The sequence below is a fragment of the Mucor velutinosus genome, assembly GCF_035048745.1.
Source record: "Mucor velutinosus strain NIH1002 chromosome Unknown tig00000041, whole genome shotgun sequence".
In the NCBI taxonomy this organism is placed as follows: domain Eukaryota; kingdom Fungi; phylum Mucoromycota; class Mucoromycetes; order Mucorales; family Mucoraceae; genus Mucor; species Mucor velutinosus.
Genome location: NW_027041905.1, coordinates 1,054,094 through 1,075,670, shown reverse-complemented (window position 1 = coordinate 1,075,670; position 21,577 = coordinate 1,054,094). Strand labels below are relative to the sequence as shown.

At 41.6% G+C, this 21,577-nt stretch overlaps 8 protein-coding genes across 8 annotated transcripts; 2 read left to right on the top strand and 6 right to left on the bottom strand.

Annotated features, from left to right (window-relative positions):
* Positions 1-2,255: 2,255 nt before the first annotated feature.
* SAC3 (actin cytoskeleton and mitosis protein) lies at positions 2,256-4,784 on the top strand (the record flags this gene model as incomplete). The annotated part of the gene is made up of 1 exon (XM_064819934.1): positions 2,256-4,784. One exon carries the CDS (start codon positions 2,256-2,258, stop codon positions 4,782-4,784), a length of 2,529 nt encoding a protein of 842 aa, XP_064683854.1.
* A 380-nt stretch (positions 4,785-5,164) lies between these two features.
* On the bottom strand, positions 5,165-7,025 carry SIR2 (NAD-dependent histone deacetylase sir2; the record flags this gene model as incomplete). Its single annotated transcript, XM_064819933.1, has 4 exons — positions 5,165-5,335; positions 5,394-6,484; positions 6,538-6,714; positions 6,779-7,025. The coding sequence occupies 4 exons, from the start codon at positions 7,023-7,025 to the stop codon at positions 5,165-5,167; spliced, it is 1,686 nt and encodes a 561-aa protein (XP_064683853.1).
* A 959-nt stretch (positions 7,026-7,984) lies between these two features.
* On the bottom strand, positions 7,985-12,127 carry ATC70_000518 (NodB homology domain-containing protein; the record flags this gene model as incomplete). Its single annotated transcript, XM_064819932.1, has 7 exons — positions 7,985-8,215; positions 8,273-8,527; positions 8,587-9,456; positions 9,527-11,252; positions 11,301-11,767; positions 11,818-12,021; positions 12,083-12,127. The coding sequence occupies 7 exons, from the start codon at positions 12,125-12,127 to the stop codon at positions 7,985-7,987; spliced, it is 3,798 nt and encodes a 1,265-aa protein (XP_064683852.1).
* A 307-nt stretch (positions 12,128-12,434) lies between these two features.
* ATC70_000517 (uncharacterized protein) lies at positions 12,435-13,439 on the top strand (the record flags this gene model as incomplete). The annotated part of the gene is made up of 6 exons (XM_064819931.1): positions 12,435-12,549; positions 12,610-12,668; positions 12,729-12,839; positions 12,900-13,169; positions 13,225-13,286; positions 13,352-13,439. 6 exons carry the CDS (start codon positions 12,435-12,437, stop codon positions 13,437-13,439), a joined length of 705 nt encoding a protein of 234 aa, XP_064683851.1.
* A 57-nt stretch (positions 13,440-13,496) lies between these two features.
* Positions 13,497-14,930, bottom strand: ATC70_000516 (uncharacterized protein; the record flags this gene model as incomplete). The annotated part of the gene is made up of 6 exons (XM_064819930.1): positions 13,497-13,878; positions 13,935-14,048; positions 14,105-14,199; positions 14,258-14,460; positions 14,516-14,660; positions 14,709-14,930. The coding sequence occupies 6 exons, from the start codon at positions 14,928-14,930 to the stop codon at positions 13,497-13,499; spliced, it is 1,161 nt and encodes a 386-aa protein (XP_064683850.1).
* Positions 14,931-15,087: 157 nt separating this feature from the next.
* MSRB2 (Peptide methionine sulfoxide reductase B2, chloroplastic) lies at positions 15,088-16,496 on the bottom strand (the record flags this gene model as incomplete). Its single annotated transcript, XM_064819929.1, has 4 exons — positions 15,088-15,200; positions 15,254-15,625; positions 15,692-16,342; positions 16,406-16,496. The coding sequence occupies 4 exons, from the start codon at positions 16,494-16,496 to the stop codon at positions 15,088-15,090; spliced, it is 1,227 nt and encodes a 408-aa protein (XP_064683849.1).
* Positions 16,497-18,141: 1,645 nt separating this feature from the next.
* Positions 18,142-19,724, bottom strand: SER2 (Phosphoserine phosphatase; the record flags this gene model as incomplete). Its single annotated transcript, XM_064819928.1, has 6 exons — positions 18,142-18,266; positions 18,326-18,459; positions 18,511-19,291; positions 19,360-19,471; positions 19,533-19,545; positions 19,615-19,724. The coding sequence occupies 6 exons, from the start codon at positions 19,722-19,724 to the stop codon at positions 18,142-18,144; spliced, it is 1,275 nt and encodes a 424-aa protein (XP_064683848.1).
* A 758-nt stretch (positions 19,725-20,482) lies between these two features.
* Positions 20,483-20,815, bottom strand: POM1_2 (serine/threonine protein kinase, CMGC, dual-specificity; the record flags this gene model as incomplete). The annotated part of the gene is made up of 1 exon (XM_064819927.1): positions 20,483-20,815. The coding sequence occupies one exon, from the start codon at positions 20,813-20,815 to the stop codon at positions 20,483-20,485; it is 333 nt and encodes a 110-aa protein (XP_064683847.1).
* Between the last annotated feature and the right edge of the window lie 762 nt (positions 20,816-21,577).

The following is a 21,577-nucleotide window of genomic DNA, read 5'->3' as shown; positions in this document are numbered from 1 at the left end:
ATGTTGCTCTTGAGATGGCAGCATAAAGCTGGTCTTAAGTAAATACAGGGCTTGCGGTAAGATCTACAGCGACTTTATTGAGATATTATCATTGCAAAAGACATCTTTATTATAGGAAAGCCCCCCCCCCCAGGAAAGAAAAAAGTATTCGAGCTAAACAATTGGTTTTTCAACGCCATAGTTTTCATTTGATCAGCATTACAATCATTGTTGCAATCATCATTGTTATTATCATTTTCATCATCAGAAAGGCATTTAGGTTAGCCAGCAGGAATACAGTGCCAAAATTGATTCAAACTCAGTTCATTATTTTCTGTTCAAGATTGGACAGATATTGTTTTTTCTCGACTTCTTAAATCTATTTTAAGATATTCGACTATATAAAATGTAATAATCACCCTACGCTTCCTAATACATTCTTGAAGTACTTTTCAAGGCGCTTCCAATGGTGTTAACTGTAATAAGTGTTTTGAATAAAATTATTGAGCAATTTGGTAAAAGATGAAAAGAGATTTTTAGCGAAAATAGCCATATTTTACATATGAAAACCTCATAAAAGTGGTTTCAGAGGCTGCTTTGGATCGAGAGAAACATTTTGATTTGATATACATCATAGTAAAAGTCTTCATTTTTGGTGTCAAAAATGCGATCGTTTGATTTTCGTAAAAAAGCATGAGGTACCCCTCATGCTTTTTGGTCGATTTTTGACCATGTTTTTTTTTTGGTCCAAAAAGTTGAGCAAAGGTGTCAGGAAGTTACTACCACTCAAGTACAATTGTTTGGCGTTATTCCGATGGCTCAGAAAGGTCTATATGTCAAGATATGAAGGCTTGAAAACTGCCCAATTTGGTTATGTTTTGCTTTATAGCTTTTATATACACGGCATGAATCACATCTCTGTTAGCTGTAATTTACTGGAAGGGCAGTTCTACAGCCTGTGCAACTTCTAGTTTGAACAGGAGGCATATTGATTTTGGTAAGACTAACTCATGCAAGTTTTGATGCGTAATGTTGTTGGTAAGCTTATTAATCTGAAAATGAAACCCCGAATTTGCTGCTTGAATACTATGGTTTTACACCTTCGCTTTGCTACTGTAAAACACACATCAAGGTTAATATTACCAAATGATGGGTTAGATGCTTAGTTGCTCTGATTTTTACCTTCACTTCGCTACAGTAAAACCGCTGCATAAGCCAATGTTACCAAATGTTGAATTAGATACGTTATGTTCTTGGTGGATGGGCTTAGCGCTTTCTCTAAACCCCTCTCCCCAATGCCGGCTTCGCCGTTGGTTTATTCATCTTGTACGGTACTCAATTCTTTAGTTTGTCTACCTTCTTGAATATTTTACAGTGTATATAATGACCTGATAGATTCAGTCGCTGTAAAAATTGTTTATTGAAATGCAAATCCTATTGCGCAATGCAATGGGAACTGTAATACTCCACACTGTAAATGATGTTTTGAGTTTGGATCTACTCCATGTGTACCTGAAAATGCGCAACCGCACAATTAGGATCAAGCAAGATAAAGCTTCTAAATCTAAAATATTTCACTAAACAAATGTAGCTCAAGCCTCTCATCAAGTATAAGAATTAGCATCACTTGACGGTTAGCGGCACAAAAGAAAGAAAAAAAAGTGCTCGGCCTCACCAGGGATGTTGCTTCATCTTGTGATTGGAAAACAAAAAGGTAACCGGCTCTTGACGTCGGTTTTGATGGTAAGATAACATGAAAGATGCAGCCTGGGGGGCTTTAATGAACCGCACAATGGTCATTCATCGCCAAGAGTGTGCTTATTGCTTTTTGTGAGATGAGTATACATTTGCTTGTGTCACAAATGTTTCTTTTACGAATTTGGATACAATAACATTGACAAAATCAAAGAAATGGACGCACATTCTATCAGAAATGTCAACTCATATGATGTAAAATCAACATAAAAGCAACACATGTTGGCTTTCTGGACCTGGCAAAATGATGAGGCCATCTTTTTCTTTCAGATAATAGTTGCGATAATGCAGCTATAAGACCATTTCAAACAAAAAAGGGTGGTTACATGATGACTTGGTCAATAAAGTTGTGTGTAATCTTTAGCCAGTTTTGTAACTCTGTTGTAACCTTTCTGTTTTATTTTGTTTTACTTTGGAATCATATCACAAACTCACAACACCCACCCTGATTTTTGCTTTTGGATGTTTTCTTTTCTAAATTAGAAAATGAAACTTGGTTTTCTCGATACCATTCATAAATTATGTTGGGTCCTACTATACACAACAAAACCATACTGGAAGAAGAAGAAGAAGAAGAAGAACAAGAACAAGACATGGATAATGATGATCACATCTTGAATTATCTGACTGACGCTACTGTCCACGATAACATACGCTACTATCAAGACATCACAAGGCTTCTGAGGCACAACAACAATAGAGCGCCTGGAGAAGCTGAGCCAATGAATGGCGATGATGATCATTATTTGTACACTAGCAGCACCAGTGTTGATCTCTCACCCAACAGCAGCTACAGCAAAGCAAGGCGAGAGCAACAAGGCGGAGTCTACGCTTCTGCTTCTTGTGTTGATGCTGATAGCATTGTTGATGCTGATTTTGATGCTAATTATGCTTCTCTGGATGATACTACTGCAGCATTTCAACATCAACAACAACAATTTGGTATTAATAGTCTATTGCCTTGTTCCTCTTCTTCTTTAAACATGTATCATCATCAACATCGGCGTTTACCCTCCACATCCACATCTACTTGCTCGTCTTATACATCTCGTATGATGCTGCTCGATGAAGACATCCTGTCGTCTGCCATGACAGCCGCTACCAGTAACGCATCTACAGCTACTTCAAATGCACATCACGATACCAGCGACAGTATTCTCATGAAACAAGCGCTCAAGCAGGCACAGCAGCGAAAAAGAAGAGAAAGCATAGGTGAAGTGGTCACCATCAGAAAGAGACCCGCCTCAACATCTGTTGTACCCAGATTAACAAAATCATCCGTTTTGCAGACCAACAGCACTATCAACAGTGCCAGCAGCAATAGAAAAAGATCGCTCTCCAACATACATCACAACAACAATCGTAGAAAGTACTATTCTTTACAGCAACCACTCAGTCAATCCGAGCGTAATAAACTAGCTTCCTTGGAGCCGTCGCTATCATCATCGTCGATAACTCACAGCACATTTGCTGCTGCTGGTGGCGGTGGAGTTCATTGGGACCCTCACATAGATGCTTTCGAAATTCTCAGAGCCAAAATCACGGGGATCACGCGATCCATGCAAGAGTTTCATGTTCAGGAACTCTTCCATGACGAGATTATGGGACAGAAAAGGCGTCAAATGGTCAGACCATCAAGGACCATCTCTTCGCCCATCATCACAACAGAGCATAGAAGCAGCAACAATAAACGAGAGCTCAAGGGAAGACGCTTCAGTATGGCCAATTTGAATGAAAACAACTCACTGTATCTCGGTCATCGTCGCATCAAATCACAGAGTTTTTTGCCGAGTGATAAAGATGAGGATGAGGAGGATGACAACAAACAAGAGGATGAAACATTAACACGATCGCTTAATCATTATCGGATGCACCAAGACCATAGCAGCTACAACTACAGCGAGGAAGAAGAAGAAGAGGAGGAGGATGAGCTCAGTGAGAGACAGCTGAAAAGCCCCAACTTGACAGCACTGTTTACCACTACCAACAGCTTGATAAACTCTCGACTCGATGAGTTATCTGAAACAGCCAGCATCAAATCCAACACATCTCAATTAGAGTGGCAAAAGCAATTTCTAAGCCTTGTCACCAGTTGTATACACCAATCCGAAGCACTTGAGTCACTGTCTACTGACGTCCTGAATGCGGAGCACCGTGTGAGAGAACTGATGCTGGTGAATGATACCCTTCATGAACAATTTCATGAAAGAGAAAAGCAATACGAAGAGCGCATCCGAGAGTGCCAACAAGTAGCTCATCAGCAACTCGTCATGATTGATTCTCTGGAAGAGTTGACGGCTGATATTAACATGAAGATGGAGTCGCGTAGACGAGAAATGCACCGGCAAGAAGCGCTGAGAGCACTGGATGCCAACAACACGCTGCAGGACCAAGAATTAGAACTGCAACATCAACAAAATGAAAGATGGAACTTCCAGAGATCAGTAGCAGATCTATTAAATATGGCCGATAAACATGATGTGATTCAAAAGATGAGATGGGACGTTGGCATGTTTGTTGGTGGTGGTGTGGGGACGGGACATGTTATCCACTCGTATCAGGACAAACTCAATGGTATCGACATGATGATAGCAGGGACAGGCACAACGACAATGCCTTATCGAGGAGGAGATATCCAGTACAGCGATCAAGAAGAAGAAGAAGAAGAAGAAGAAGAGCAAGCACAGACAACCACCTTCTCCATATCGCCATCCATACATCATATTCGACTTTATCAACATCAATACATTTTGCATCTCAGTAACAGAGACAGACAAACAAGGTTCTCTCTGTTACCCAAGTGTCTCTGGGTGCCTGACCATGAAACAAACCAATGCCAATTTCAACACACCAAGCGACATTTGCGATGTAGCACAAGGTTCTCCTTTTTTCAAAGAAAGCATCACTGTAGACGATGCGGCTCCATCGTCTGCCAAAGACACAGTGCGAATAGATTACCGCTATTCAACACTTCCAAGGCACACAGCACAACCGGCCAATGGAGCAGAGTATGTGATGGTTGCTTTTATGATTTGATTATGCATAAATAAACAAATAAAATCTATCCCTTTCATTCTTTATTAATTTATTCTTTCGAGTGTGTACGTGCGTATGAATTGAAGAGTATGTTTGTATCTGTTTATGTAATTGTATGTATATGCGTGTATAGATTGAAAAATAAAAGCAAATAGCTATTCATAAGGTGTGGTTCATAATAATGTACTGTATATAATGTAAACTGTGTATATGATGGATGAGGAAGGGAAGGGGGATCTTTATGTAAAAAAAAATGATATTAATAAAAAGGGGTGGGGGTATATTATTAAATCTAAAAGGCATAGTATTTATGCTTGTAATGGGTGTAGTTGCGCGTGTGTGTGTGTGTGTGTGTGTGTGTGTGTGTGTGTGTGTGTGTGTGTGTCATGTCTGTCTATAGATCATGGTCAAGAAAGTCCAAGTCATCTGCTTCGTCCTTGTTTGATACTTGCTGTGATGGCTTGTCGTCTTCAAGACTAGACACTTCCATCACACCGTTGCCTCTTTCAAATTCATACACCATGACAAGAAGAGGATCCGCCTTGGAGTCGACATCTTCAAAAGACTATTGAAACAAAGTATGAATAGGATGCTTATCATTGTGAATTTAGTGCATTTCTTACCTGGACGATACACAGGTTGTTGATGGCTATATCCACTTCATCCCAAGATTGCAGCGATCGGATACCCTTCATAAAGGCATCAAAGAACTGATTCACAAAGACAAAGCTGTACATGTATTTCCCCTCGTTGACCCAGAGAGCCTGTTGTACTTCTTTGGATTCCAACACAACATTACCAAACGAGTAAATGGTGGTTGTGCATTCAATGGTGCGACGGGTTTTTGTCTCAAAAAACGAAGTATTATTGAATGCAAAGTCTGCAATAGAGAGATTCAGATCAAGCTTAGTCTTGGCCATCAGTGTGTTGAGGGAAGCCAGGGTGGAGATGATGGGGCATTTCTCTTTGGAAATTGTCTCTTTGGAAGAAACAGAGGGGATGCCAGTAGCGTGACAGTGAGGCAGTTGCGATAAATTGTGCGATAATGGACGACATGAAGGATCGTAAGGCAGGGCATATTCCAAATATAGGCACAGATAGTTTGGCCACAAGGGGTATTGCTCTTGCTCTTCACCGTGCAATGACTTTCTTTTCAAGCAACTGGAGGTGGTGATATCTGTGGTTGATTTATCCTTGAGCATATCCAAGCTATTGATTAATAGTTCTTGCTCTGCTGCTGTAATGGCTAATTGCTGCTCTTCTTCCAGCAAAGGTGTAGTGAGGATATCTGTGTTATTAGCAGTTGTAGAGCCAAAGAATGGATCCGTCATCAAGTTTAAATCAAGGGGGTTCATGCTATTTGCAGTAGCGAGTAAAGACTGCTGCATGGGGTCATACACATTTTTGAATTGGAGCATGGAAAGCACTTGCTGCTGCTGTTGTTGATCATTGTACATGATATCAAATATGTAGTCTGTAGGTGAAGGCGACGAGTTGATGGAGGAGTCATCGGATGACAAGGAATCAATGGATCTATACGTCTTCATTTTGACACCCATGGGATGATGTTGAAGGGGATGGTGATGGTGATTTGGCATATGCATAGGATGATGAGGATGAGAAGGGCGAGTCTTGGGTTTAGCTGCTGCTGATGTTGTTGTGGAAGCATTATTGCTATCATCATTATCAACGGAATCAGTCAATAAACGCATGACTATATAATAAATCAATCAAAACGAACAGCGGTCATCAGTGTGCCAATCTTACAATGCGAATCTCCCTTGCGAGTATTCTTCAATACTTGAATATGGGATGATACTTGCTTTCTTGTACGAATTTTGCAAGTTTTGCGATAGATAAAGTCTGAAATCAGCTCGTTGCGGCCACAAGGCTTTCCGTTGACGAGGATCTTTCTTCTGCCCAGCTTAGGAATTGATTCCAATGCTAAAATTAAAAGGGGTTACATATATGCGATTGATTCATGCAAAACTACATATATGGAGTGTACCTTCGACAAATGCAGATTCGACATCTGGGGGCCATACTTGCTCTTCTTTATCTTTGTTATTATTATTGTTGATGTTATTTGACATATCATTGGCATTTAATCCGACCATGAGATCGCTGCTTGTGCTCATCATGGAGTCTTTTCTCAATGACTGGTGATGGAAATGTCTTGATCTCTTGTCTTTGTGATCATTGCTGTTGTTGCTGTTGTTGTTAAAGAATAAATCTTGAGGACAAGAAGCGAGCATAGTATATAAAGGAAAAATAAAAGGATAAAAATGATGGGGTTAAAGAGAGAGAGAGAGAGATGGAAAGAGAGAAAAAAAATGGTCAATTGAATTGAAAAAGTACTTCTTTTTATATGGTAGTATGAAAGAATACTTTAGAATGAAACGCTTCTCATCCAATTTTTTAATGTATTATTATTTACATTAGTTTTTTTTTAATTAAAATCATAATCATAACAACCTTTATTATTATTTACTGTTGAAACGGATCAATGTCTTTATGCTGTGTTATATATGTATAGATGCGTATCATTTCAGTAGCTAGAGATGGCTTTGTTGAGAGGATTACACAAAATGGCATGATACACACGTCCCTTTTTCTAAATCAAAGCTTGATGTGATGGTTGTTGTTTGTGTGTGGAATGAATTTTATATGTATAAATACGGCATACATGGCTCTCGATCACTTCCATGGGCACCCGAGCGAGCAGAAAATCAAACCCTTTTTCTAAATTAAGCGTTATTAAACCCTTTTTTATATAGAGAGCCTTTTTCTTTTTTTTTTTTTTTTTTTTTTTTTTTTTAATTAACCAGCCAAATGATACACACTATTACAAATCCAGGGGTAGATCAGGATCTATTAATGCGAATCATCGATACATCCCACATAGAGAGAAGAAAATCAAGGAGAACAAGAAGAAAATAATATAAAAAAGTGGCGGGTAAAATGATGTGAGGGTATGTACTACATTTTACCACCACCACGATGCATGAATCTAAATATTTATCTACTGTCTGTTTCTCACTTCTCTGACTCTTCCCCCAAAATGTGATATATTACGATACTATTTATTTATATAGGTTAGAGTGAGATATATAGAGAGAGAGAGAAATAAAAGGTGGGTATATCGCAAAAGCAAGTCGAAATCAATCAGCAATGTCCAAAAAGGACAAATGATTTGTTTGTAAATATTTTGAAATCAAAATTGACCGTTGCTCATGTTGTTGTTGTTGTTGTTGTTGTTGTTGTTGTCTCTCCGAAGACTAATCTTCTTCTTTTGTGATTTTGCAACATAGTACTTTAGAAGATTGAGTTGGTCTTCCCTAAAATCTGTCAAGAACTGGTACATGTCGTCTCCAATGATTTCGTGAAAGGCGACCATGGCATCCACACACGATTTTCGTATATTGATAAGAGGGTGATTAATGGCCTATATATCTGAACGATGAGATCAAACAAGTCAGTTGGTTACCATGGTTACACTTGCCTTGAATATGGCATTCACGCCACCTCGCTTGGATAACCATTCATCAATGTAGAATGTCTCGTTCATCTCCTTCACCCATTTACCGAGATATGTAAATGCAGAGCCTACAGGATGGTATCTGACGTCGGTCAATTCCTCGTTACATGGCAATATTAATAGTCGATAAATAATAAATGCCATTAACATCTCGAAAGCCGTGGGAGGGTTCAATGTACCCAAAACTGCGTCTAGTGCATCTTCTGCAGCAACGCAAATCTAAACCCGAAAACCGTCAGAATTGCGTACGATAAACAAAGGGCCGCATACACGCTTACCGTAGGATTATCGTTGCATCGAATATCTAATAGTTTCTCCATGAGTTGCGATTCTAAACTCTTGCCCTGATCATCTAATTTTCGTTCGTAATAACGAAACAAGCCAGTTTGAGTTACTGCTAGTTGACGGATGCACTCCAATGCAACAGTGTTGTTGTCCAAATGGGGTAGGATCGCCTGTACTGTCTCCACAAAGTTCCCAGCATCACCCAAAGCACCAGCCCATGTCTCGCTCCCGGTTTCTTCTATGCCTCCTTGATCCCAGCGTCTTCGGATAGGCACTTCTTTAAACAAGCGAGTTAATTTACGAAATGTATCGGCATGTGTTGTTGTTGATGATGACGCTGAATTCAATTTATCTATTAACGTATACAGCAATGTCGTCTTATCCTTGAGATGTCTTCCATTGGAAGTACCATTGGTAGTGGTGGAAGTCGTTGTGGTGGATTGAGAGACAGCGACAATGTTGGTTCGCACATTGGATCTGAATACTGGATTTGGGAAATTGACTTTTTCAGGGGCAAAGAATGGTACGTGAGTGGGAATAGGATATGTCTCTAAATTAGGTTCAGAGGGCAGCAGTTGTGTTGGGGGTGCAGGGACATGAGGCGCTACTGCTGTTGGTGCTGGTGGTGATGGCGCCACAGACTCTGCGACTGGCGATGCTGTCTGTGGTAATGGTGTCACTGTCGATGATGGCTCTGACAAAGATTTCTCAGGTTGGCTTGTTACTGGTTGAGGTGCATCAATAGGGGGTAAAAGAGGAGACGATGATACAACCTGCTTTGTTGTTGTTGTTGACGTAGATGTACCAGAGACCGTGCGACCATCTAATATGGATGCAGTAGCAGGACTAGTGTCGTGAGTATACTATCAAAAAGTTTTTTTTTTTTTTTTTTTTTAGCTGACAATAGTAATCAGATGTGTATGCTTGTCATACCATAACTTCGACTACATTCTGTTTGGGGCCAAAGTAGTCAGGGATAGGAACCTCATCTTGTACCTTTCTATGCTCAAAAGGTGTAGCAACGGCAGCAGTGGAGGAGGATATCAAGTGTGCGTCATGATCTAAAATGTCGTTTCTCTCTTGTAGAGTGAGCTTGTCTACCAAAGGAGCGTCGATGAGGGGTTGTGATGTCAAGTCTGAGCTGGACGCATTCAGAGGAGGATCATCGTACAGCACCTCATCAATAGCGACAGGTGGTTCACTGGAATCCATCAAAGGAGCTGGTAGTGTTTCTGCTTCAAATAAAGGCTCGCTGTGCTGTATGATATCGTCAACTGCCATTATGGATTCCTCAGTGAGCTGTTGCTGTGGCACAATAGACAGAGGCGGCTCTACTCTAATGTGAATCCCCAAAACTCTGCATATCTTGTTGACCGAATAGTCATCGTATGTGGTGGTTACCATTTCAAACAATCGCTGGTTAAGTAGTCGGATGTGCTTGATGAAGGTGACGAGCGGAGCATGCCACATGGTGCCTGAAGTAGACGTGGTGATAAGAGGCAGCAAGATGGCCAGACATTGCCGTATATTATCGTCCGATTCAAACCATTCTGAAGTGGCCGAGGCTGCCGCATGGCTATCGTTGTTGTTGACCAGATCCACATACTCTGTAGGTACTCCTTCAAAGGCTCTGGCTGTAACGTCTACATCTTCGCTTAATCCAATTAATGGTGTCACAAGCTCGTCCATCCATTCCAAAAACTGTTTAGTGAGTTTTCTTCTGTTTGCTGGTAACCGAGTAATGTCCTTTTTGCTTCCAATAGCCACTCTATCAAACGAAGAGGTGGTAACAGCTAACGATCCCGGCGTATTTGCAATAGCAAAATTGCCGTACTGGATCAAACAGTTGAACAAGGTATCCACGAGCGCAGGATGATGGGATTGCAGGAATAGTTTTGCTCTCACAAGGCCCATTTGAGCCAGCTGCTGCTTCGCTAGATCGTTCTCTGATTTACCATCGGCATTGGCCTCCAGTATTAGCTTGGGAATGTATTCTTCAAATGTCAGTAGTCGAAACATGATGCAGGTGACGGAATCCCAGCTAAACAGAGGCTCAGGGTAGTGGTCCTCCCACAGCTTGATGACAATGACTCGTAGTTGTTCTCCATAGACGGGCGGACTGTTGGGGACATCCAGCTGGATTTCATTATTGTTGTTGTTGTTGTTGTTGTTGTTGTTGTTGATATCAAATGAGGGAGGGAATGGGGCTAGTTTCTTTGCTAGTAGTACAATGCCCTCGCATCGTTGAAACATATCATCACTTGTGATCAGATTCATGAAATTGCTGGTAGGTTTTCGCTTGATTAAACTGACAGCTGACTTTTTTCGACTCAATGTTGGTACACGCGTTTTGTGTGTAGGTTGATGTTGTGTAGGATCTTGCTGCATTTGAGACGAGATGGAGGAAGGCGGTGGTGGCGATCGCAGATGGGGTGGCGACACGGCTCGGTTGTTGGATGGCGACATGGATCGCTTGAGTGATCCGTTCGAGGCGCTGGAAGTGGAAGGCGATAGGTCCTGGTGGCGATGTCTGCCCAAGGAACTGGATGCTCGAGGCGATATAGTAGGGCTATGCATGGATTTGGCAGTACTGGCTTTTGTGCTGGTTTTCGACTTTTCCAACTGTTTCTGTGCGGCTGGAGGTAACTGTCGCAAGATGCTGTGAATTGTGTTAGTACTGCTCAAATATGCACCAAGATATAGTTACCCCTCGCCTCTGTCTCTCCAATGCTCCCAAAATATCCAAAATGCCTCTCTGCACACTTCTTTCACAGCCGGGATTGGATCATTTAACCCCTTGACAATAATGTTCTCAAATTGCTCTGTGCTATGACTACGATCTATTGTTTGCCGAGTGCGGTCATGATGCGCATGTGTCTGCAACAGTGTCTTGATATAAGTCATGGCATACAATCTCACCTGGCTATTTTTTTCGTTCATGGACAAGTGGAGCATGTTCATGATCTTGGGGTAGAACTGTGTGTGCTTGAGAAAGGATTTGGTTGTTTCCAGCGAGGCACTGGCTACCATCTTTTTGGTCAAGCTAGAGCACCGCATCATACACAGGAGGATCTGATCTGTGGTGTAGTTGTCCAAATGCCTGCCAATGTAGATACCAATGTCTGTAACCAACAACAGGGCCTTGACTGCCAGTTGAGTGCGAAGACTCTCGACCTGCACTTGGAGTGAGATTCCATGGTATAGCAAATACATGGCACACTTACGGCTTTAACAATGCCATCCACCATCTGTTTCATACATGGCATCAAAACTTCAAGGTACGGTGATTCCGTTGCGTTTCCCCGAAGAATACCTCTCAAACGTGTTATGGATTGATCTCTTGCCTCCCAATTAAACTCTGTTTCCTTGTCGTGGTATGCTTTCAGCATTTTGCTGAATTCTGCTTCTAAATCTTTGGCACTCCATATCTACAAGTGGGTGTGTTGGTGTATGCTGGTACCTGAAGGATTTTTTCAGTGTTGGATTTACCTGTACAGGATCTACGTCTGTGGATTCGTCTCTGTGGATAGTCATGCTGCTTATTGATTGTTATATATATATATATATATATATATATATATCAATACAATGAAATAACAAAATAGCGAGAAAGAAAGAAAAAAAAAAAGAAGAGAAGAGGAGACAGAAGGAAGGAGAAAGAGAGGCAACTAGACATATAGACACACACATCTGTATGTCTTTCTCCACACGTGATGAGACGGAGATTATAGCACAATGGAAACACTTGCTAGAGCATACAGCAATGGTAATACCAAGGTCTTTTTTCTTCCTTCTTTCACTTTTTCTTGTTATCAGTACATATATATATATATAATACAACATGGCATCTTCTGCTGGCGGTTCCGAGCTCTTCTCCAGCTATGAGCAAGACTTTACATCCATCACAGACTCCATCAAACAAAAGATAGAGCACCAAATCCCAAACCAAAAAGGAGGTTTGTATTTGCTGACCACACTGCTGGTTGCCAATGTACTTATTTGAGTGTGCTTCACAGAGGAAAGGAAGGCTGTTATCCGTGCAGTTGAAAGAGAGATTGATGAAGCTGATGAGATTGTAAGTTACATTCATAGGCTCCTCTACAGTAGCAGCATACTGAATTAGCACATATAAAAGCTTGGCCAAATGGAAATGGAAATTTTGAATATTCCTACGCCATCACGCACTCGTCTACAAGCCAAATTGAGGCTTTACAAGTCCGAGGCAGAGAAGCTCAAGAGAGATTTGGTAAATAAGGGGATCTTCCTGTAACGCCAAATGACATAATTCGCTTACAAAGACGTACAGAGAAGAACCACAGCCATTGTGCCCAAGAACTCAGATCGAGATGAACTGCTTGGCGGGTTTGGCTCGGGAGAGAATGACGATGGAAACGACTTTGATGCATCCACCATGGATCAACGTCAACGTTTATTAAGCGGCACTGAAAGATTAGGTCAATCCAGTCGTCGTTTGGAAGATAGCCATCGTTTAGCTTTGGAAACTGAAGGCATTGGCATTAACATTTTGAGCACATTGAAAGGACAACGTGAGACTATGGTCCGGGCAAGGGATACTGTAAGTGTGCAGTATGATTTATGTGTGCGATGATATTAAACATTGGTTTCTACAGCTTGCAGAAGCCGATTCGCACATTGACAAGGCATCCAAGACGCTCAAAGGCATGGCACGTCGGTACGTACTGATAGAGAGAAAGAAAGAAATCAACACGATCAAAAGCAGACTAACACTCAACACAGTATGGCCACCAACAAACTTATTACTGCTGCTATCATTTTAATCTTGATTGTTTTAATCGTGTTGGTTATCTGGAGCAAACTATTCTAACTAACTGGCACATTGTAGCTTCTTTTGAAAATAAAAAAAAACACACACACAAGGGCTCTAATCATCATTAGCATCTCTGATACCTTCTTCAGCAATTGCAAATGTACATTCACTTTCTGGCAAAGAGGGCGAGTCATACACCTTACAGATGCGGTTGTCTCCTCTTCCCTTCTTAAAATGTAAACGAGTGCAGCATGAATGAGCCATAATGTTGCCGCCTGTAGGCTTTTTTGCGTCGGCTGTAAACATGGATGCGGAGCCATCTACGTTGGACAGCATTTGATTTGTTACTACAACAGCAACACCAAATTCATCGGCAATGCGCTGTAGACTTCGTAAAAAGCGGGCTAAATGCATTTGACGTGCTGATAGCTCGCCACGGCCCAGGTAGTCGGTACGATAGAGTGAAATGATGCTGTCCACAATGAGCAATGCAAATCTGTGTAGATTTTGGTTACTTGGTTTCAGTACAAACGCACATTTAGCTTGACAGACCTCGTTTCAGACATCATGGCAGCTGCCTGGACCAAGAGAGATGTTTGATGGTCGGTGTTGTAGGCACGAGCATATGCAATATTATCCAAGCAAATTTCTGCATCTAGACCAAATCTATTGCAGCAAGAAATGAGAGTGAATATCTTGATTTAGCGATCAAACATGTGTACCTGGCTGCAATAGATAGTATTCTACTGGATCGAAAAGTGCCCTCTGTATCAATATAGAGGCATTTGCCTTCCGCGCCACCCTGTTCCATTGAAAGCTGTGTGCTCTTGTGTCAGTGAAGCTTTCTCCTTGGTAACGTACATGTTGTACTGTACCTGACATGAGACGGCGAGTGTATGGCAGAGCTGCGTTTTACCACATCTAAACTCGCCAAACAGCTCAGTGATGGAGCCAGTTTCTATGCCACCGCCCAACAACGTATCAAGGTCTCTGGATCCAGTCGTGATGTAGATGAGCTCGTTTCTTCTCTGCTGAACATCAAGCGCAGTTGTAAAGCCAATGTCAATGAGGCCACTGACTAAAGTAGAAGCCATCAGTGTCCTCTTTTCAAGTGCCTCCTATATGTATACTACCTTCCTTGATGATTTTTTCTACTTTGGCCTCTGAAAGACCCTTGATGGCCAGCAAAGACTTTTTGGGGGAATAAGCAATAGCATCTACTGTGTAGAAACCAGCACTCTGGAGCTTCTTGATGTCTGTTTCTTGGATGCCATGTTTCTATAGCAAACATTGGCAGATGTGTAACAGTGCGATGAGGAACCTTACCTTCAATGTAGTGACGAGAACAGCAGAAAAGCCTTCATCATCCTCTTCTTCCTCCACCTGCTGTTCATGCTTTTGGTCCTTTTGCTTTTGCTTTTGTGGTTGCTTGGGCTTCTCCTGCTCCTGCTCTTGCCCCTCCTGTTCAAAGAAAGTGTCATGCTCACTGGCGTCACTTTGGACAAGCTGCTCTGGCGATGCTTGTTTGCTATTACGAGTGTTTGTCATGATGGCTACGCTGTAATGAATGGCTTAAATACGAACAAAAGGAAAGTTTATTGTATAAATATAAAAAAAAAAAGAAAAATAAATATAATAAATAGATGTAAATCCAAACAATCAACAGGTTCTTTTTTTTTTCGCTTTAATATTCAAATCTGAAAAATCAAGGTGATCCCATCGTTTTGGAGTTTGTAGGAGGCGTGATGGGGTAGATGGGGTAGTGCACTGTAGTGTAGTCCATGGCAGTGGTAACAAAGGTGCATTTTGACAGTTGATCTACATGTCAGGTTGTGAGTATAAAGAGCTAATGAAACATAATGTCAACTTACCCATCAAACTAGGAATTGGCGATGACTGCTTCCACTCTTTTTGTAGAGAGGAGGATGCTGTATTGTGATGTTGATTCCAGGCATGTGGCTGCTGCTGATCACTGACAGAATGGTGAGCAAGGGGTGAGGTGGGTGTGGAAATAGATGGCTGCATATAAGAGGAGGAGGATGTGGATGAGGATGATGGTGAGAGGGAGAGATTCAGCATGGAGGAAGCAACTACATTGGTCGAATGCTGTGATGAGCTTTGCTTCAAGATGCGAGGTGAGAGGGGTGGAGAGGGCGATGATACAGAGTTGTGATTTGTGGCAGCAGAGGAGGAGGTTTTACTGCTGTTGTTGCTATTGGGTGGAGAAACGTAAGGCAAGTTATCTAAATAAGCATGGATTCAGTTACACACGTGTACAAACCAATTTTACACAACAATTTTAAACTTACTATTACGATGGAACTCACTGTGCTCTTTTTTCAATGTAGAGGCAGATGACGAAGGGGAAGACATAGAGTGTATAGAGTGTCTCTGTTGACGAGCGTGTGTGGGGGATCGAGTGGAGGCGTGCTGCAAATGTGGAGATGACATTTTTCTAAACCCTGATGCTGCGTGCTTGAGCTCTTTGATCTCTTTTGTGAGGGGCGATTGAGACAGTGGACTGGGTGTGAAGGCTGTCATGAGTTTCTCGATTCTACGAAGGCGATCTTCTATACGATCAATAGCTTCATTGTCTCCTGCACCACCTGCATTTGTAGTGGCAGTAGTAGCAGAAGATGATGATGTAGTCGTGCTGGATGTGGTGGAGTTTAGGGCTGTGTTATCAGATGAAGTGGCTAGCGAAGAAGGTGTGATTGGTAGATTGGACGGAGACGAGAGAGATGAAGCGACTACGGATCTCTTTCTACGCTCTGAATTATTGACACAATCAATGCCATTGCTAGCACAAAAGCTACAAGGACTATTGCCATCACACTTTGTTTTACGTCTTCTACATGTTTCACAAGCAGAGCCCGAACTTAGGCGACGAGCAGTGTTTGTTGAGAATACGCTTCTTGGATGATCTGACACTACACTATAGACACAATCATGAAATTCGTCTATGCAATGTGAGCATGGCCTGCCTCCATTGCAGATGCGCTTTCTTCGTTTACAAGGCTCACATCCTCGGAGTGTTGAGCAGCGTTCCACAAGTTGGTTTCGGGTAGGGCTAGGATTGGATAATTTGCGATTGGTGGGTGAACTGGGAGGCATCGTATAAAGGGCTTTTGGTTCAAGTGTGTATACTGGGTGAATGAGCTGGGGCTTGTAAAGGTATGTGTGAGATGTCTCTTCTTCTTCTTTCTCTTCTTGATGTGAAATGGCAGAGGATGTGTAGTGTGATTTCCCGAGCGATCCTTGTCTAGTGTAGGTTCAATAAAAAAAAAAAAAGCAGATCAGACAGGTACAAAAAGCAATGCTGAGAATAACCAAGGAAAGAGGAAAAGAAGTAAAGAAAAAGAGGAAAAAAAAAGAGAGAGAGAGAGAGAGAGAGAGGAAACGGAAATTAAGATGGGAGAAAAGCCTAAAAACGATAGTGCAAGTCTATCGGTGTTCCCTCCGTCGTGTTCCTCTCTGTTTAGAGTGGCGATGGACCCAAATTTGATGATTTATTATGTGGGAAAACAAAAAGGGGTCATATCCAGGGCGAGACATTTGATTCAGACATGGGTAACTATCAGTCGGATTGGACGGATACAAGTAAAAGAGTCAGTACCGAACCAATCTCATTACAGGAAAATACCAAATAAACTATAATTCGGTACATGCTCGGGCGAACCTTTAGGTATATATATGGGGATCAGCCGTATGATGTACTTGATAGCTATATCCATTTTGTGCGTTCTTTATTTTTTTTTTTTTAGAGAGAGAGATAGCCACCAAGCAGCAAGATATACTATACATTAGATGCGGCATCCCTTGGACTACTTTTGATCATAATGTGGATATAAATATACAAACAACAGCAAAAAGGAACCCCCATCTCTCATCATCTCACAGGTTCACATACCCGTGATTTTCTGTTACAACTGTCTGTGCGTCCAGGAGATGCTCTGTTGTTTTTCCCATCACGTATGACGCTATTGCAATCAATTTGCTCTTCAGCAATAGGTGCAATGCTCTTTAGATTATATGGCGGACTTGTGGTGCTGGTTACTATAAATGATGGGCTCTGTGTACATCAATCACATCTTAACTCGGGCTTCTCGCTTGCATTATTTATAGTAGATGACACTCATTAGAGAATATAGAGTTAAATATATCGTGCATATGGTACCTGAACGTTTGAGAAACATCATGGCTGATGTCGAGCAAGTCCTTGATATGTCGCATCACTCTTTTAGTGTTATTTCTACACGTGAATCTTGTCAGAAAGATAATACGTTACTATACTTTCCTGCGCCTGTAATAAATAGAATGAATCTAGTTGGTAGGAACAAGCGAAATGACTAGAGTGGTTCCTATGATGCTCCAAGTTGTCTCTTCAATACCATCATTGCGGCCCGTTCGTTGTCAAAAGATCCGAAACTAGTTGGCAACGCATCACTATCTCAAACAACTCAAATGATCCATAGCACCAAGCAAGCTTCAATCCAATCATGCCGTTGTGGATGTATCGGCAGCCCTACATCACTCTGAATAAATGACACCAAATGCGATTTTAAGCTTTTGTGAGGTTACAACGATTCTTAATATCTCGTGTCTTGCAACCTCATTGCCAATCTCGTAAAACATACGAGACGGATATCGCGTGCAATCATGGTTGATATAATTGCAACGATTCACATGAGAAAAATGAAAGCTCAAAGTCTTTATTGCTCTTTGCTAATGCCACTCATCTCTATCTGCCATTTTCCACCTACACCATCATAGCGTTCTCTGTTTCACAAGGTAAATGATACACAATAAACTCGATCTCCTTTCGAAGAGAATCACAGAACGTATTTAGAGGGAGGTCATTGCTGTTGTAGCCAAATGGATTGTCTAGAAACACCAAAACATGAGCTTAAGGTGGTCAGTGTTTTATGCAATGTATCAAATACCTATTTGAGCTCCAATCGCATCAATGCCGAACAATGTGAAAGAGGCCAAGATGATGGTGGGTATAATCCACCACTTGAGCTGTTCCACCAGAGTAAACGGAATAGCCAATATGTACAAGGCCAAAGATTGTTTCCTATGTTGTATTAGCATCTTGGCATTCACACCTTACCGATGGCTTACTTACAAATGAACCACATACACAGCGGGGATAGGCGTGTTGACTATACGCTCCATGCCTGACAAGGAGTCATTCAAGTTATTCAAATGGGTGATGATGACATTGGAGAAAGCGCCATCAATTTTCCCGGCAGTTTTAGCTTGTGCCATGTACAAACTCATGCGAAAGATGATCTCCAGAGGAAGCGACATGTCCGAGTTACCCTCATCAGGTAAATCCTCCTCACAGCTGAATCTCGCCTGCCGTTTTTTCTTTCTCAATGCGCCGTCGGCATGGCTGTGGTTGGCGCTACTAGCACCATCGAATGTGGATGTGGCAGAAGAAGATGGAGCAGTGGAAGGACATTTTTGATTGCCCAAATCATGAATATCATCACCTCCTTGGTTAGCATCCAACAAATGGCTAGTGCTACCTTCTGCAACATTGGACACAACAACGGCATCATCATCCGAGCTATCATCCTTGATGATAAACAATTGGTCATCGGCAGCTGCAGGAATCCAATTTGGCGGTAGCAAGTAGTCTAAATCATAGTAATCGATGCCATATTCTCGTCTCAAATAGTGTTTGGTGGATACAGCAAATGCCAGCAACAACTTCATGCATCTCATCTTTTCCAGATGGTCGTTTTGTGTACGTTCTGGAATGCTGCACCAGATTAAGCGCGCAAGGTTTCGTGTATTGCTGGCTAAATCTTGCCACAGCTGTCTGCCCTCATAGTAACGTGCGTAGGATGTGTTGGCTCGGAATGCCAATAACAGACCAAGAACCACAGACAGCACAGGAACTACAAGTTGTATACAGATGGATCAACCGAGCTATTCCATTGCATGGATGGAGCCATATGATACGTACCGACGGAATTGCTGAGAGCGACGTGTGTCCAGCCCCAGGATATATACATGACACCAATAAAGTACGCATAAAGGGCCGTCAACGCAATCAATGGGAAAATGGAGGGTAATACCTATGTTCAAAACAAAAGATGAGCTAGGCTGGTTACGGGTACGTGTACACGAATACGTTACTGATCCTTTCAATCTAAAGACGTGCGTGTTGTGTGAGTGATGGAGGCTTTGAGCATGGAACAGGACGAATATGTATAGTTACCGAAGATGATCAGGGTATGATTTCAAGTGTCGGATCCAGCGTTTGGTGTAATATAGCGGCTTCAAATCATTGCTCAATGATTGACTTTTACTTGCTGACGAGGATGTCATGTTGAAATGCAATGGGTAAGAAAAGCCTCTAATGCAACTATATAAGCCTTCGTTAAGCAAAGAGTGAAAAATTGTTACAAGAGATGAAAACGCCCAATAGTTCCACTTTAGTTCATTAATTACGGTTACTTGTTACACATATCATGACATGACGATTGAATGCCTGTAAACACAAGCCTCGCTCTCGTTGGAACAGAATAAATGGCACAATGTCTATGTCAATGTCTTTGTTTATAATCGTGCTTCTTTTTATGTCACCATGGTGTACATTTCAAGTATTGCATTACTGAGCGCAGTCATCAAAGCACGTTGCTCTGTTCACTTGTATACATCTTGACACTCAGAATACCACAAGATGTATTAACCATTATTGATCGAACCCGCTTGCTCATTAAAGGCTATCCAAACTGATATCCATTAGCTTTCAGAACCTATCCAATTTGAAGATATTGAGATCATTTGGGCAACCACATATCGCTTCCTGAGGGCACTGATGTTGAGATCAAAGTAGTGTAACATTGTAGGTGCCTCAAAGATTAAATTTCAAATGGCTATTCTTTCCTTAGCCAGCTGCTACATGCGATAGCAGTGGGAAGGATATTTATAATCTGACATGTAAAGGGTAGTAATAGAATTAGATTTATTTAAACACTAAAATATAACGTCTTTTGATAAAGCATCGTGAAGAGACATTGATGAGAGAGTGCCATAGTCTTGGAACATCTGGTGCCTGGATCGAGAGTTCGCACTTTGGAGGCTTAATCTCCTCCGCCGCCTCCTCCGCCGCCTCCTCCACCGCTTCCTCCTCCTCCACTGCTATCACCACCACCACACCCACCGCTATCGCCACCATATCCACAACTATCGTCACCATATCCACCACTGTCGTAAATATATCCACCCCTGTCGTAACGATATCCACTGAATCCATTGTATCCGCTATTGCGATAACTGCCACCACCACTGCCACTACCTCTAGTGGGTCCAAGGTAGCGTTGTGTAGCCTCTCTCTCTTTATTTCGAGCCAGTCCTGCGGCATATTTTTCTTCAGCGCGCCACACGGTTACGTTGAGCAATGGCAAATGCTTCATTGAAGGTGATCTTGATAACATCTAATATCATGGGCGAGCCAATGGTAGCTGTACTGTTATACCAACGACTTTTGACGCGTTGAAAGTCCTTGACATCTTCAAAAGCTTTACTCCATGCAATGTTGGCATTATGCCAATTGAATCTTTGATCCCTAGAGGTGTAAGGGTAGCAGGGCAGATTGAGACATTTGCCTTCCATCAACTTGAGTCCTGAGCCAGCTTTGTTTCGAATAGGCAAATAATTAGACGCTTGTTTAAAGCATTGCATTTTTCATATAAACTTACATGTTGGGAGCACTGTTAATGGCTGGCAATGTTAGAAACCTAGAACTAGACAGTAAATTCTAGAACAACTCATCTTTTGTGAAGCTAAACACAGACCAGTCAGAGGCTAAAAGCAAATACGATTCAATCAGGCTTAAATAGACTAAAAGCAAGCTAGACATACCTGATTTATCCAATGATCTTAATGTTGAATACTGAGACATGAACTTTAAGTTTTCGAAATCCTTGTAGCTGTCTATAAGGACTGTCAGATTAAGCTTTTTGACAGTTCATAACATATCAATTACCTGACTTTCAGATGTAGGCTTCTTTGACATCATATTTATCATACAGGCGTGCTAGATGGGATTCTCATTTAGTATGATTGATCTATTTAATCCCTAAAAGAACGAGTACCTGTCTTGGCAAATGAATCTATTCTCAAACGCAATGTCGAGAAATCAATGTAATGGTGCTGAATAGCTTTCTTGATTGATT